Source organism: Athene noctua, chromosome 2, assembly GCF_965140245.1.
Source record: "Athene noctua chromosome 2, bAthNoc1.hap1.1, whole genome shotgun sequence".
NCBI classification, from domain to species: domain Eukaryota; kingdom Metazoa; phylum Chordata; class Aves; order Strigiformes; family Strigidae; genus Athene; species Athene noctua.
In genome coordinates this window covers 121,461,264-121,475,301 of record NC_134038.1, presented here as the reverse complement: position 1 = coordinate 121,475,301, position 14,038 = coordinate 121,461,264, and the positions used below count along the sequence as shown (strand labels likewise).

The window sequence follows — 14,038 nt, the reverse complement described above, 5'->3', positions numbered from 1 at the left end:
CACTTCAGTGTAGATATCTGAAAGTGACCTAGGTGTCTAAACTCCTCTTACAGTCAGCAGAGCCTAGAGTTTTATTCATTTTACTCAAAACTACGAAATGCTCAGCTCATTTGCCCCCATGTTGTTATCTAGTGTCATTTGAGATGCCCTAGGTTATCTTGCCTGGCCTCTGGCTTTATTTTATGTGGTATACCCAACTTTCTCTCTCCAGAAAGTACCGTCTGTCTTGTTCTTTCTGCCAGGTCCATGTAGACGCCTTGGCTATCCTGGAGCACTTCAGATGGCACTAGATACCTATGTGCCAGCAACTGCATCAAGCCCCTACTGACTAGTCAGCACCTACATGTCTCAGGGAAGACCCGTGTTTGAGTCCTTATTAATCCTGGTTCAGACCAGAAACTTGAACTTGTACCACCCACAAAGCATAAGTAGCAGGTACCCTTGCCACAGTGCACCTGGTTACTGTGGAGTTTAGCACATCTTTCATGCTGAATTTTTTTCTTTTGAATAATGAGTCTTTGCACAAGGATCATGAGCTAAGTCTTCTGTAACTGCTGAGCTATAAAATTTTCAGTTTTATTCTGATCTATTGAATATTCAACTAATTCCAAGCCTGTGCCAGAAAAGAGTCTGGTAATCTCTATAGTTTGTTAATCAGGCGTTTCCCAGGGAAATGAAAGACTGGGTCAAAGCAATTGCCTGAATCAGGCAAAGCGGGTACATGAAGCTGAGAGCACTGTGTTCTAGAGGCACTTCTATAGCACTATGCTTCTACTTCATTCTGCATCTTCCTGTATTTTCTTTAGTCCAATAAGATACGAAGCAAGAGCTTGGTTGTATCCTCATGCAGAATGGGTACAGCTTTCTGAAATCTGAAAAATGTTTTGTGGGACAGAATAATTTCAGATGAAATATAATCATAATAACCACCCTGATTACCTTACTGTTTTTTGTCTAATGTGCTTATCATTTGACTCTCTGAAATGTGTGGGACACCCATTGCTTGTTGCCTAAGGTCGTTTTGTATTATAATTTGTATCAGTTGCCAGAGGATACTTACTCAGGAAGAAGAGAAAAGAACTAACTGAGACAAGAAACAAAGCAGCAATAACAGTTCAGTCTCACTACAGGGGATATAAGGAGAGGAAGACCTTTGAAAGGAGGAGGTAATATTATTTTCTCTTATGTCACTCAAATGTGTTCCTTTTCAGTAACTACACTGCTGAAGAACAGCAATGTAAGCTAAAAGTGAAGGAAATTAGGATTATTCTAGATATGTATGCAGAGATAATGTACATTATGTGGAGGTTTTTAATGTTAGTAGCCAATAAAAATAATCAGAAAGACAAAGATTGGTTTGCTATCTTTAATTCCAACTATATGCACTAAATCTTTCCCACGTTGCAATGTGTCAGATTGCCATTTAGTATACAAACACCACTAAAGGTAGTTGTAAAGTTGTCACTATCCTTCATCTCCTTCAGCCATAATTTTTTCACAAAACTATTCCATTCAGGGAATCGCTTAGAAAGAAACAAACTGAAAATGAAGCATCTGTTAGCAAACAGGAAAAGGATGAAGAACTTCAAGAGAGTGAGGAAAGTCCAGCTGGAGTGAAATGTGCCCTTCCTAAAACAGAAGAAGAAGCAGCTGTCATTGTTCAGAGCAATTACAGAGGCTACAGAGTCCGTAAAAATATAAAGGAGCAGTGCAGAAAAATGGCAGAGGAGGAATTATCTGCTGTGGAATTCCTTGAAGCACAACTGCAGCCAGCTCAAAATGATATACTGGAAGAAGCAGCGAACGATGAGACTCAAGATGAAGCTGATGCTGTTACTGACAGCAAGTGCTCTGGGTACAGTGTCACAAGTAATGTACAGAAGCAACAAAAATCATCTACTGAAGGAAAGAAAGCTTCTGTGAAGCAGAACCTTGCATTAGAACACGTTAGTGAAGGTGAAGAACAGGCCTCTTGGGAAGAGTTGTCCAGCAAATCTTCTGTCAAAATCATAGCTGAACCTAGTCCCCAGAAAGAGCAAGATAATCAAGACAAACTCAGTGCAGATGGGCAAAATCAAGAATCTGCTGTGGTCCAGCCCAGGACTGACAGGGATGTTGAAAGAAACCACCTGAAACATGAAGCAGTGATGCCTACAGAATGTGAAGGAATTACAAGAAAAGAGTCACTAAGAGGCTCAGAGAAGCAAGTTGAGGTAGAAAAACAAGGTTCAGAAGACAAAGAGAAGGCAGCAGTAGTTATTCAGAGCAGTTACCGGGGTTACAGAAGGAGGGGACAACTCAGGAAAGAAGGGAAACTACCTTGTAAAAGTCAAGAGAAAACCATAAAGGAGTCAACAGATGCTGTACATGTTCAGAATAATGATCCCCAAACAACAAAAGATAGGGAAAGCACTGATACGGAGGTTGAAGACCCTAAGATGCTGAAGGGAGGCTCAGAGAAAGAGGCTTGTGATTTGGCAGCCTTTTCGCGGCAGGTAAGAAGCCTATGTGCTACGTATGTTGAGCATAATACTCTGAGCAATGACAGAATGGCAGTTATTTTCCTGGCTTCAGTGGCATCAAGGTTTTGCTCTCTAAACTAAGATGGAAATTTTTTAATGAGTGTTCTATAAAAATGTGTATTTTGGGCTTCTCTTTTTGGGAAGGAGGGAAAGACAAAGTTAGAGCACTGATAAAAATGGTGTTAGTTTTAACCTGGTTTAGCTTAAATGCAAAAACTTTGCCTTTGTTGAAATGTGCATTTACCAAGCAAGGCTCTTAGTTTAGTAAACTTGTGAAATGTCTATAACTGAAACTAAAAGTGGCGTGTCAATGTCAAGGACTCACACATGTGCAGAGAAGTATGCCTACAGCTGTAGAACCTATTTTGCATCATCAAGGCACCGTCTGCTCACATGTGTAAACAAATATGAAGTAGCTTCAGGACTGGGCTGCATATTTTATTTTGTCTGTTTCTTCTTTTTTAAGGGAATGGGGAGGTAAATGTGGTATGGGCCTACACTGCAGTAGGTGGAGAAATACCTTTTAAATTCATTCTGTAGTCCACAATTTTACCTTTGATTACTTGGGACATGTATACTTATTTATATAATAATGTAAAATCCTATGTTATATTTTTCAGATATCAAAATTATCTGAAGACTACTTAGCATTGCAGCAAAAATTGAATGAAATGATATTGTCACATCAGCTGAAACCCGTCATGCTGTCCAAAGATAAGCAAGCTAACGGCCAACTTCCTTCTCATGTTTGTCAGTCAGGTAATGTTGAACCTTAATGTTAGCAGAATTTTCATTTGTAAACAGGACTGTGAAGAAGCAACTCCTAGTTGTGTTTTTAAAGGCTGGGGAACTAGTAGGTGAGTTAGCTCTGGCTTTTGGATAACTCAGGCTGTACATTTTTGTACTAAGCTCCATATCAGTACAAGTCTGGAATACACTCCAAAGAAATATCCAAGCCTGGTTGGGATTTACGTATTTACTATTTTTCTTGGTATTTTGTTTTAGTGCTGCTTAAGATTGGTGGATGAATCATTGTGAGACCTAGACATAGCATCTCTAGGAATACTTTTATTTGGTAAAACATTGCACATTGGCTCTTTTTTACTCATATCTTGCTCAGTTGTGTGTGCTAGTGGTACTGTGTCAAACAATTTACCAATGTTTGTCACACACATACTAAGTAAAGTTTTAGCTATCCACAGATGCAGTTGAGGCTATCAAAACTTGTAACTCCTACCCATGTTGGTGGGTATATCCTTAAAATTGAAAGTAAAGTTTTATTAATAAGTTGGCATCCATTTAACTCACACATTTAAGAGGACGTTACCCCTGAAAATACACCTCAGAGTTATGTACATTCTAATTAACATGGACTGTGGGGGTTCCAAAAATGCAGACACACTTGGGGCAGATTATGTGGCAGTGGGAAGGAGTACTGGAAGAATAAAGATGAAAGACATGGGATTCGGAGCATGCAGATCGTTAAGACCTGTGCCCCGCAGAGAGGTGCCACAAAGAGCTGACTGAGCTGCTCAAGCCTCTTCAGTTGGAATAGATCTAACAGGGGATTTCTTCAGCCTGTGTCTTGGGCTGCAGAAGTGGAGGAAGATGAGGGCAAATGACTGGGTGTGTCTCCATTTCTGCAGGGGAGCTTGCTTCTGCCAAGCTGTGCCACTGCACTTGCCTCTGCACATCTGGGATTAGATCCAGGACTGTCCCTCCCTACCCAGAGCTAATTGTACTATTTTCACTAGAACATTGAGGATTCAGTTATCACATATGCTGAAACTTCTTTCTGTTCCATGGCTACATTGAAGAGATCCTAAAAGTACTTCATCCCCACTTGGCAGTCGTCTCAAATGGGCAAGCTGCTAAAATGAGGGCTGGTTTTTTACAAAAGCTAAACCTCTAAATGTAAACTGGCTGCTGGTAGGTAATCTAAGTAGTTCAGCCTGTATCCAAGACTGCAAGAAGAAACAAATACAAAATGGAAAATTAAGTGCCATGATCTTTCAAAGACAAGACAATGTTTCTGATTGTCATTAATGAGTTTGTACTGAGTTGCCTATTAAATATTGCTGATTTTTGACAGGATAAACCTGAGGAATTAAAAATGCATCCTTTGGAAAATAACTCTTGATTCTTACACATGTTCCTACAGAAGCTAGAGAAAAGAGTTGCATAGAGGGAAGGGGAATACACAAATCCCTGTTTTATCAGTTAAAGATTTCATTACATACACAAGTGAATCAGGTGAAAATGTACCAGTACATTCATGCCATGTGCAAAATGGTGCAAGGTCTACCCTTCACATCGCTGTAAATTTAAGTACCTCTACAGGAAGCAAAAAGATGCCAGGGTTTGTCACCTGTGCATGCAACCCTGCTTCACTTGCTTTTATCTCTGAAAATGTCCCACTGCTTTAAACCTCTGTGGTGTCATAATACAGTGGTTTTCCAATGGTAAAGTATGTGAAAGTGCTGTGTTGTATCCTTTTGAACACTGGCATGAAAAAGGTGATACATTTCTTTGAACCAAGTCAAAATACTTTTTAAGACAGCACAGAAACAGTTGTTGAGTTGCAGAAGAGACCAGGTCTTTGGCCCCATTTTAATAAACAAAAATAAATAAGGTCTTTTTTTTTTTTTACAAGGTAATGTTATGTGGTCTTAGCAAAAGGAGGATTTATTTTCTTCGGTTTCTCCTGACAAATGTGTTTGTGTGACATAACAGTACTTAGCTTTCTCATGCATCAGGCAAAACCTGTAAGAAAATGCTGATGAATTACAAGCTCCTCTTTTTCTATCTTATGGGTGCAAAAATTGAATGTTTGCTGTTTTGACTAATTGCCTTTTACAGAAGATGTCAGCAATAGCAATCATAACTTCAAAAGAGTAGGAAGCATCAAAAAGAGGAGTCCTGAATGCTCATATTCATATAGATTAAAACATACGATGTGGTCAAGGTATGCTCACTTCAAGATGGCTCATGCAGAATTTTAACTTTTTTTTTTTTTTTTTTCCAAAATAAATATGGTGGACACATGCTTTCAGTTTTGATTAAATTGCTGGAGGTTGGCATGTGGACAAGGTGAGTACAGATCCCAGAAGGAGTTACTCTTTTCAAAGCTGAATGCATTTAAAATGAAATAGGGGGTGCTGTTTGACTAAGAAGCAGTGACTGAACTCACTACAGAGAAATGTGCCGCTAAAGCATGGGCCATCTAAAGTTGTCCTACCAGACCTTAAACACTGGAAAGCATAAGTTGTCCCCTTCCATCTCAAACCAGAGTAGCCCTTCCAGCCTGTTTACTGCTAGTCACTGAATGTTCTGCTCCAGTAAATCAAACCACCCCAAAACCAGTCCTCTTCCAGTTCTTGACAGAACTCTTGTTCCCAATCCTTCTGTAGCCAACTATCCCTTGATACAAGAGGTAGTATTTATACTTTGAGCTGGGTCTGGCTCCATGAGCTTTCTTGCCCAGGTGGTCTGAGCTGGGCAGCTGTAGTTTGTGTTTGCTGTGTTCTGCTGTTGACCCAAGTAAATTATACAACTTGCGTTCCCTACTCCTGATAAATATAACGAAGGTGACTTTTGCCAGACATCGAACTTCAAAAAAGCGTGAAGGAAGGCCAGCTGGGTTCTAGTTAAGTGCTGTGTTCTGCCAGCCTTCCTGGCCATGATATGACGTTTCACTCTGCAACACCATAGACACCAAGCTCAGCCACTCAGCTAGGGTGTGAATTGATGGCAGCAGGGACCTGAGCCTTGATTTCACACATCCCCACGGCCACATTTGTAACTTCTAACCAGTCCACTGAAAGACCTTTCTTGGTGTGGAATATGAACTTTCTACATTTGAGCATAACTCTCTCAACAGGAAAACTGATTCCTTTCCAGCTATGACCAATGCACATGATATTGAAGTAAGAGAATACACTGAAGTAATTCCCCAGCTTGCTTGTAAGCTGGTTGGAACCTGAGCATTACAGAGCTCAGTTACATAGCTGCATTGTCTTAAGTAGATGTGTAGGGGGAGGCGCTCGGAAGATCTCGCGATGTATGGGAAAAACAGAGGCACATGAAAAGATCTCGTGATACACGGAAAGAACAGGGAACTAAAGATCTCGCGATGTACAGAAAGGGGTATATAAAGCAATTGCGCAGTTAATAAATCGAACAGATAGCATCCACCATATTGGCGTTTGTGCTCTCTTTTCCCGCGGAGGTTAACCTCCTGCAAGGGTTAGCTGTGATCTGAGCGCCACACCCCTGTGGCTAAGCAGATGGAAAAAAACAGCTAATGCCTTACCACTACATAGATGTTTATTATAACAAACATGATCTAACTAGATGTGGAGACTATTTAAGTAAAAATATGCCTGTGTTCAATTAATTTAGGTTGTACTGCCTACAGCACAGGGGTTATTAGCATTCTGGGTATTGTACTTTCTTCCTCTATGTGATATAGTGAGATACCTCAAGTTTTTCATTTTATGTAGTTAATGTACTGCAGACTGTCATGCTACAGTGAAGCAAGTAGACATGGTGAGTGATCCACTGTCCATTAAACAGGGAGGAGCCTTCCTGTCTTCTTGCCTACATTATGTGTTACAGTACAGTTTATACACACATTTACAGAAAGATAGGCTTTTACTGCAGGTTTCCCTTTAGGACTACGTTTGCTGGCCTACACTTACAAAGGCAAGGATTGTTGAGCTTTAGGTGTTCTTTAAATCATCTAGTATTTACCTATTTGTAATTACTTTGCTCATTTACATATATTTACACTTTTTTCTCAGCTTCACTAGTTTTATATGTCATTTTACAGCTATAACACAAGAATTGTATTTTATAGCTGTATGCCAGATAGTAATACTTGTCTGCATTAATCTGTGGGCAGATGGCCATTGTTCAGTTTGAGACTTTACCAGCTCCCCCGATAAAATATTTTATTACGTTGCTACCCACAGGACGGGAGGAACTGTGGGACGGCTGGATAGCGTACTGCGACAAATGTTCACATTTTCAAAACTGTTTATTTTAATAAAAATGCAGAGCCTGCAGCTTAAAGAACATGTGAGCACAAAGGTTAAATGAATCTTAAATCCACAAGGTTAAGTTGTTCTTTAGTGAATTTATTTGTATTTATAAAGATGCATAAAGCAAGCTGCACAAGGTTCCTGGAATAAACAATATTCCCTGTGGCACGAATTTCTGAGTAGGTTATATTTGCTTGCTAAACGCTTTCAGCTAAACATAATGGCTGCATCCCAGGACTGAACCTTTGGACTGATAGTGATCCTTGGGTTACTGTGGTGCCAGACTAGATGCACAAATGGCCGCTGTCAAGTTTTTTGAGGTCAAAGCCTGAAGTGAGGGGAATTTGATTATTATAAGAGCAAATTTTCTTTTTTCTGCAGGTGAGTAATAGTGCCCATCCTTCTAAATATTAAATGACAGTTCAAGTACAAAATCCCAGGAAGAGAACTTTCTATATTTAGAATTAAATTCACATGGTACAAGTAACTCTGGTGCAGCTGAGGACCTCTTCAGCTACATGAAGCAGTGAGACAGGCAGGGTTTTCATCTAGGATTCCTCCTGCTGTAGGCTGCTGCAGTACTATTTGTGGGTGTTTCATGGGCAGCCTTTGCAAACAGAAGGGAGCCTTTGTAGCAGTGGGTGAGGATAGCAGTATTCACTGGCGGTCTTTCTTCTTTACAAGTGAGTGGCCAGCCAGGGAGCACTGAGGCATGGGACTGGAGAAAAGTGGGGTCGTCAAGCACTTCTGCACTCTGGTTGTTCTCAGCTACTGGAGTGGCACTTTGGACACCACACAGCTGGGATGTATAAATTCTGTGTTGGGAGTCAGTCAGATCCATGGCAGAGCATAACATTTGGGAGAGCACAAAAATGGAGTACAGCCATTTTCCTTAAACATTCTCTCTTAAATAGCAATAATCCCAGATCACCAGAAATTAGAGTATTAGTGTCAGCCAGAGACTGAAACTGCTTGCCTCACTGGGGCTGGCAGGATTTAGGCATGAGAGATTCAACACTCTTAACTGCTGCTGTATGCAGTTGGAAAGTTCTTGGTCTCTTGCAGTTCATATTCTAGGTCTGTGCTAGAATAATCCTTCTCTTTCTTCCAGATTGCTAAGGATTTGCACTCATCAACCATAATTTCCAAATCTGGCTGTGGTAAACAATCCATGAATAAACAATACCTAAAAATTACTAACCGGAATGTTTAAGAACAGTGCTTTTTTATGTGCAAATCCCAAACTTGAGTAACTACATCCTCACACTGTGTACAATTAGGACAGTAAAAAGATATGCACATAAATGTTGTAAACAGTAACCCCTGTTAACTTCTCATTATCAGGTCCTGGAATTCCAGTTACTACATTTGCATTTTTCTGATTACCTCCAAGCTCCTCTACAAAACCCATACAATTACTGCTCTTACTGTTGGTTTTCTTCCTGCTTTATTCTGAGCCTGGCTTTATACTTCTGTCCCTGTACGATACAGCACTGAATCAAACATGTAACGTTTCACTTAAATGACTGAAGACAGGTTTATCTGTTTCTCCAGGTGACCTAATAAATAGAGACCTTTCATCACTTAGATGCTTATCACAACTGTAACCACACTATTTCTCCAGTTTTCAGTATAAGATCTGTTGTAAGTCATACATTAATTTACATTAGCATCCATGGATGTTGATTCCTCGAGATTGTTGTCTTCCAAGCTTATCACTGTATGTCAGAATGTGCAGACGCAGTTCAACCTAAAGGGCTGTTGATACTGACTCATCTTTATTCAAGCATTTCTTGCTCATACTTGGATGTTTCAAGCACAGGCACTTCTTCACAGTTTCCATACTTTGTGGTTGTGTTCATGATACACATATATTAAATGAGTTGGTCCTAAATTTCATTGTCCCTTCCCTTATTTTTTCAGTGTATTTGGAGCTTTCAGTGAGGGCTGAGTATGCAAGTAGTTACACCTTGTAACTGAACACCATAGAGTCAAAAGGTGTGCATGCAACTGTCATGGTTTAGGCCCAGCTGGGAACTAAACACCATGCAGCTGCTTGCTTACTCCTCCCACCCAGTGGGATGGGGAGGAAGAGTTGGAAAAAGAAGTAAAACTTCTGGGTTGAGATAAGGACAGTTTACTAACTAAAATAAACCAAAATACATTCACAATAAAAATAACAAATAATAATTGAATAATAATAGTAATGAAAAGGTATATTACAAAAAGAGATAAATAAAACTGGAAAAAAAGTGATGCACAATGCAGTTGTTCACCACCCGCTGACCAGTACCTGGACAGTCCCCAAGCAGCAATCCACCCCCTCTGGCTAACTCCCCCCAGTTTATATACTGATCTTGACATTCTGTGTTATTGACTATCCCTTTGGCTAGCTTGGTCAGCTGCCCTGGCAGCGAGGTTCCCTCCCAGCTTCTCGTATACCTGCTCGCTGGCAGAGCATGGAAAACGGAAAAAATGTTTAACTGAAGGTAGTGCTACTTAGCAACAACTAGAACATCAGTGTGTTATCAGCATTATTCCCACACTAAGTCCAAAACACACGGTACCAGCTACTAAAAAAGAATAATTAATTCCAACTAAAACTGGGACAGCAACCTAGGTAGGAACCTTTAAGGTAATGTTAAATGAGCTTACTGAGATACTGATAGGAATAAGGAATTTTCCTTACATTTGGTAAACCTTCTTTAATGTTACCTGGCAGACACACTATTCACATGCCTTCGCTGACCTTTAACTCTGTAATTCATTCATTCTCATGGAGAATGACCTTAACTTTTATTAAACTTTTCATCATCACTTGATCAAATGTATGTTTTGACAGTCTACTTCAGGTCTGCTTCAGGTTTGGTCAGGAGAGAGATTTAACTTTCTTGGCACGGGTTACAGCATGGCTGACATTTGCTGTTGAGGTTCAAAAGCAAAGCATCCAGGTCATGAAAGCAAAACCGCTTTCTTTTGACTGAGTACTGACTGCGTGCACTGGGGCAGTTTGAGGAAAATCCTTCCTTTCAACTTGTTGTTCAACCTGTCTTCCTCTTGGTAAAACCTTTAGAAAGGAACGTCTGTGTAGCATCAAATGTTTTTGTTTCCAGTTTCTCCTATGCATTGCTTCTAAGGCATGTGTCGCAGCACTGGCAGCACCTGTTCAGGTAGGTACAACTGCAGGGCAGGGGCTGGCTGCAGAGCACAGTCCTTCAGTCCAGCCCCTTAGCAGTGTTGATGACTAACTGGGATGTAATCTTAAGCAAGTCTTGGTGTGTCATGCTTTGCACATCTTATTTACCCTGCTAGTAGGATAGGGATGACAGTGCCAACCTGACATTTCTAAAGTGCTTTGACACTGTTTTGAATGGGTTTCGTATCAATGTTGTAACATACTATTAGAATGTTTGCTAGATAGAAATCAGGCCAGATCTTCTTAGAGATAGTTGAAGTCTTAAGGAAAAATAGACTATAACATGTTTTACTATGGAGAGACTGGGCTTCAGTAAAAACCTTTTCTTTGTAATGGACTCCAGCAGCAACATAATTGGCCCATTAATAAGTGAATTATTTTACTTCTCCTTTTGCTTCATTGCTTACTGCAGAAAGGTATAGGCCATCTGGAAAACAAGCACATCAAACTCACCATTTATCAGGCTTGAGTATTTAATTTGCCTTCTACCTTTAATTCTACTAAATAAATGATTTCTGGAATTATCAGCAACTAATAAAAAACCAAATTTTACTTGGTGCAGTGAGTTATCCAATACAAGCAACTACTACATCAGCTGTATTTCAGTAACAATGAACGCGCAAATCTAAGTGCAGAAGGAAATCATAGGTTCGCTTGCTGGTGAAACAAAGAAAATTAAACCCATAAAACTATTTTTTACTTACTGTGTAATTTGGAGACAAAACTCAGAATTGCATTTTCATCCCTCTATGTAATTTTAAAAAAGAACGATGAAGGTCCAAGCTTAGAAGGCTGTCTGCCCCAACATGGTATTTCTGTTCCCGCAGTTCTTTTGCATAGCTCATACCTATGTACAATGCACGAGCTGAGATGAAAAGCTGCTTTTTACTGAAACCCTTACCATTGTCAAAATGATGTTTTTTGAATGTGAGAAGAGTCTTCTTTGCAGAGCACATACACAAGAAGTATACAAGTAATTTCAGCTGGAATAATTGTAATCTAGAATATGATAATGCTTTATGTGTTTGACAGTGATGAATTAAATAATGTAACAGCATACATAGCGATGAATTCTTAGGGAACAATAAAAAATCTTTAGGTATTATGACAGCCTTTTCCTTGGGATTTTCCTAAAGCTCCCAGTTTGGCTTCATTTTCCTTTTCCAGATTTTCATGCAGTCATGATCTTTGACACAGTTTTTGAAAATGCCCTACAGATTTCTATTCAACTACACTGAATTTTAAGGGTTCTTTTTAAGGTATTGTTTCTAGTTTAGGTTCCTGTTGTGTTGAAAAGTAAAATAGGGAAGATATGCCTCTACTCTTCCACAAATGGGAACGTGGATAACTCCAGGTGGCCCATTTGAAATGCAGCAAGGTAACAGCAGTCCACATAAGAGCACAATCAAGCATGCTATACCTATTCAAATCAAAGAATGTAATTTATATTTAATACAGGTTACTGACATGAATTTATTGCATCTAAAGTTCATTGTTTAACATGAATTATCTGTACCCTGGCTTAGAAAAACACCTTTGTTCTCTTAAGTGCAAAATGTTAAAATGTTAAGATACTTGTTCATTCATTACATGAGAAGCAATCTGCATTTCAGATAAGAAACTAAAACAATAAATGTAATCATTATTCAACTACAATTTAAATTAACATTATTCGTTTTGGCTCCTCTGTATAGCCATGACCTTTACAAGCCTTTATTTATCACACATAACAAAAAACTTCAACAGCTAATTTTGCAGGAGTCAACACAGATGTATTACTGATCGTTTCTCATTTTAAATGATTGTGCTACCTCCTTAATTAAAAAGATGTCTGACATACATGGGAGAGTTTTTATTTTTATCATGTAAAAGGATTTCTGATGGTCATTAGAGAACAACATACATTCCTCCTTCTAAGAGTCAATCACATGTAGTTAGCATATCTGGGTTATGGAATTAAAGTAATTTCGTGTGAAAAAGGATCAGATCAGCAGAACACACTTCAGTAATTCACTGGGAGCTAGATCCTCATTCCACCCTCACACTATATTCATTTATGTAAAGAGATGTTTTTTCTCATGGTCTGTCCCCTGAATACTTCTGTGATGGGACAAGGACAATATAATACCTCACTGGATAATGCAGTATATCTGGACATGTAGCTCACTGTGCCTAAACTTTGTGCTGTGACTTCATTCATCACCCTGTATGTATCCCTATTACCCATCTCTGTCATCGGTGTTCTGCTGCTGGGCAACGGTCTCCTCCTTCTTCATGAAGGAATTGGTGTAGCCCCCTGTTAACTTAAATGGAAGGTGATCATGCTCACCGTGCTACATATTTGTGGTCCCTCGGCCCCCCAGAGTCAGTTCTGTGGTCTCCCAAGAATAAAGCATTAAACTGCACTCTGTGTTGACTCTATGACAGTCTACAAACTGCTAGCAGCCCTATATCCTAGCACTGTCAGAATTGCATTTAGATTTTTAACATGCAAATATCCAAGACATTTTTCTAGTTCCCCATGTGCCAGCCACTGTATTTCACAAATCATTTTCTGAGTCTTGAGTTTGGAGACTGACAGAGGACAGCAGTTCCATTTTGTGTTAAAATCTTCGTTTTGTTTCCATTAGAATGAAAGCATTTTTTTGCATGTTTGCAGAAAGTGGTTGTAGAAATAGAGACCAGAAATTGAGTACACTAAACTAGATTATACTGGATGCAATGGACATGGTCACACTCTGTTGCCCTGAGGTACATGATTTTGCTTGTATAGCCTCAGCAGGAGACCCTGAGGAAAATCTACACCATGATAATGTAGAGGACCAACCTCTGAATCAGAGGTCTAATGCTAGTTCTCTCATTCAGCACCTTAATGATTGACTTGAGTCTGAAAAAAATACATCACCACTGCCCAGGTCCCTGTTATGAGATGGTAGCCTTCCAGTAGCCATTAACCCTTCAGGGCCCTTTTCTGAATGTGGAGCATCAGCCCTTTTCAGAAGGAGAAGACTGTGCCAAGCAGACTGCTGGGCTATTCCAGCCTGACATTCATTATGTGGCATGTGTCTCTGTAGGTAGTCGGGACTCAAATGGATAAACCCATTCTCCTTTCCAGTCTGGTGATACAAATGTCCCAAACAGTTGCTTTCTTAAATTACTGCAAGCAGTAAAAGTGGCTACATGGATTTTTTTGCTCTCTTTGGTGAAATTTTCTCCTGTTTTTACAAAAGGTTCCCATTCTGTGAAAAAATAAGCATTGCTATCTTCTGCTTTTTTAC

The 14,038-nt window shown here is 39.6% G+C and overlaps 1 protein-coding gene across 14 annotated transcripts in view; it reads left to right on the top strand.

Annotated features, from left to right (window-relative positions):
• MYO3A (myosin IIIA) overlaps nucleotides 1-14,038 on the top strand; it is a 136,019-nt gene that overhangs the window by 114,208 nt on the left and 7,773 nt on the right. For 12 of the 14 annotated variants that reach the window (XM_074900113.1, XM_074900111.1, XM_074900115.1 and 9 more), the window contains 3 exons: nucleotides 1,043-1,166; nucleotides 1,517-2,495; nucleotides 3,143-3,281. In XM_074900113.1, coding sequence (XP_074756214.1) covers nucleotides 1,043-1,166; nucleotides 1,517-2,495; nucleotides 3,143-3,281 — 1,242 coding nt within the window. Of the gene's footprint in view, nucleotides 1-1,042; nucleotides 1,167-1,516; nucleotides 2,496-3,142; nucleotides 3,282-14,038 lie in introns of those variants that run through there. The other 2 variants (XR_012633202.1, XR_012633201.1) reach the window with 1 other exon arrangement.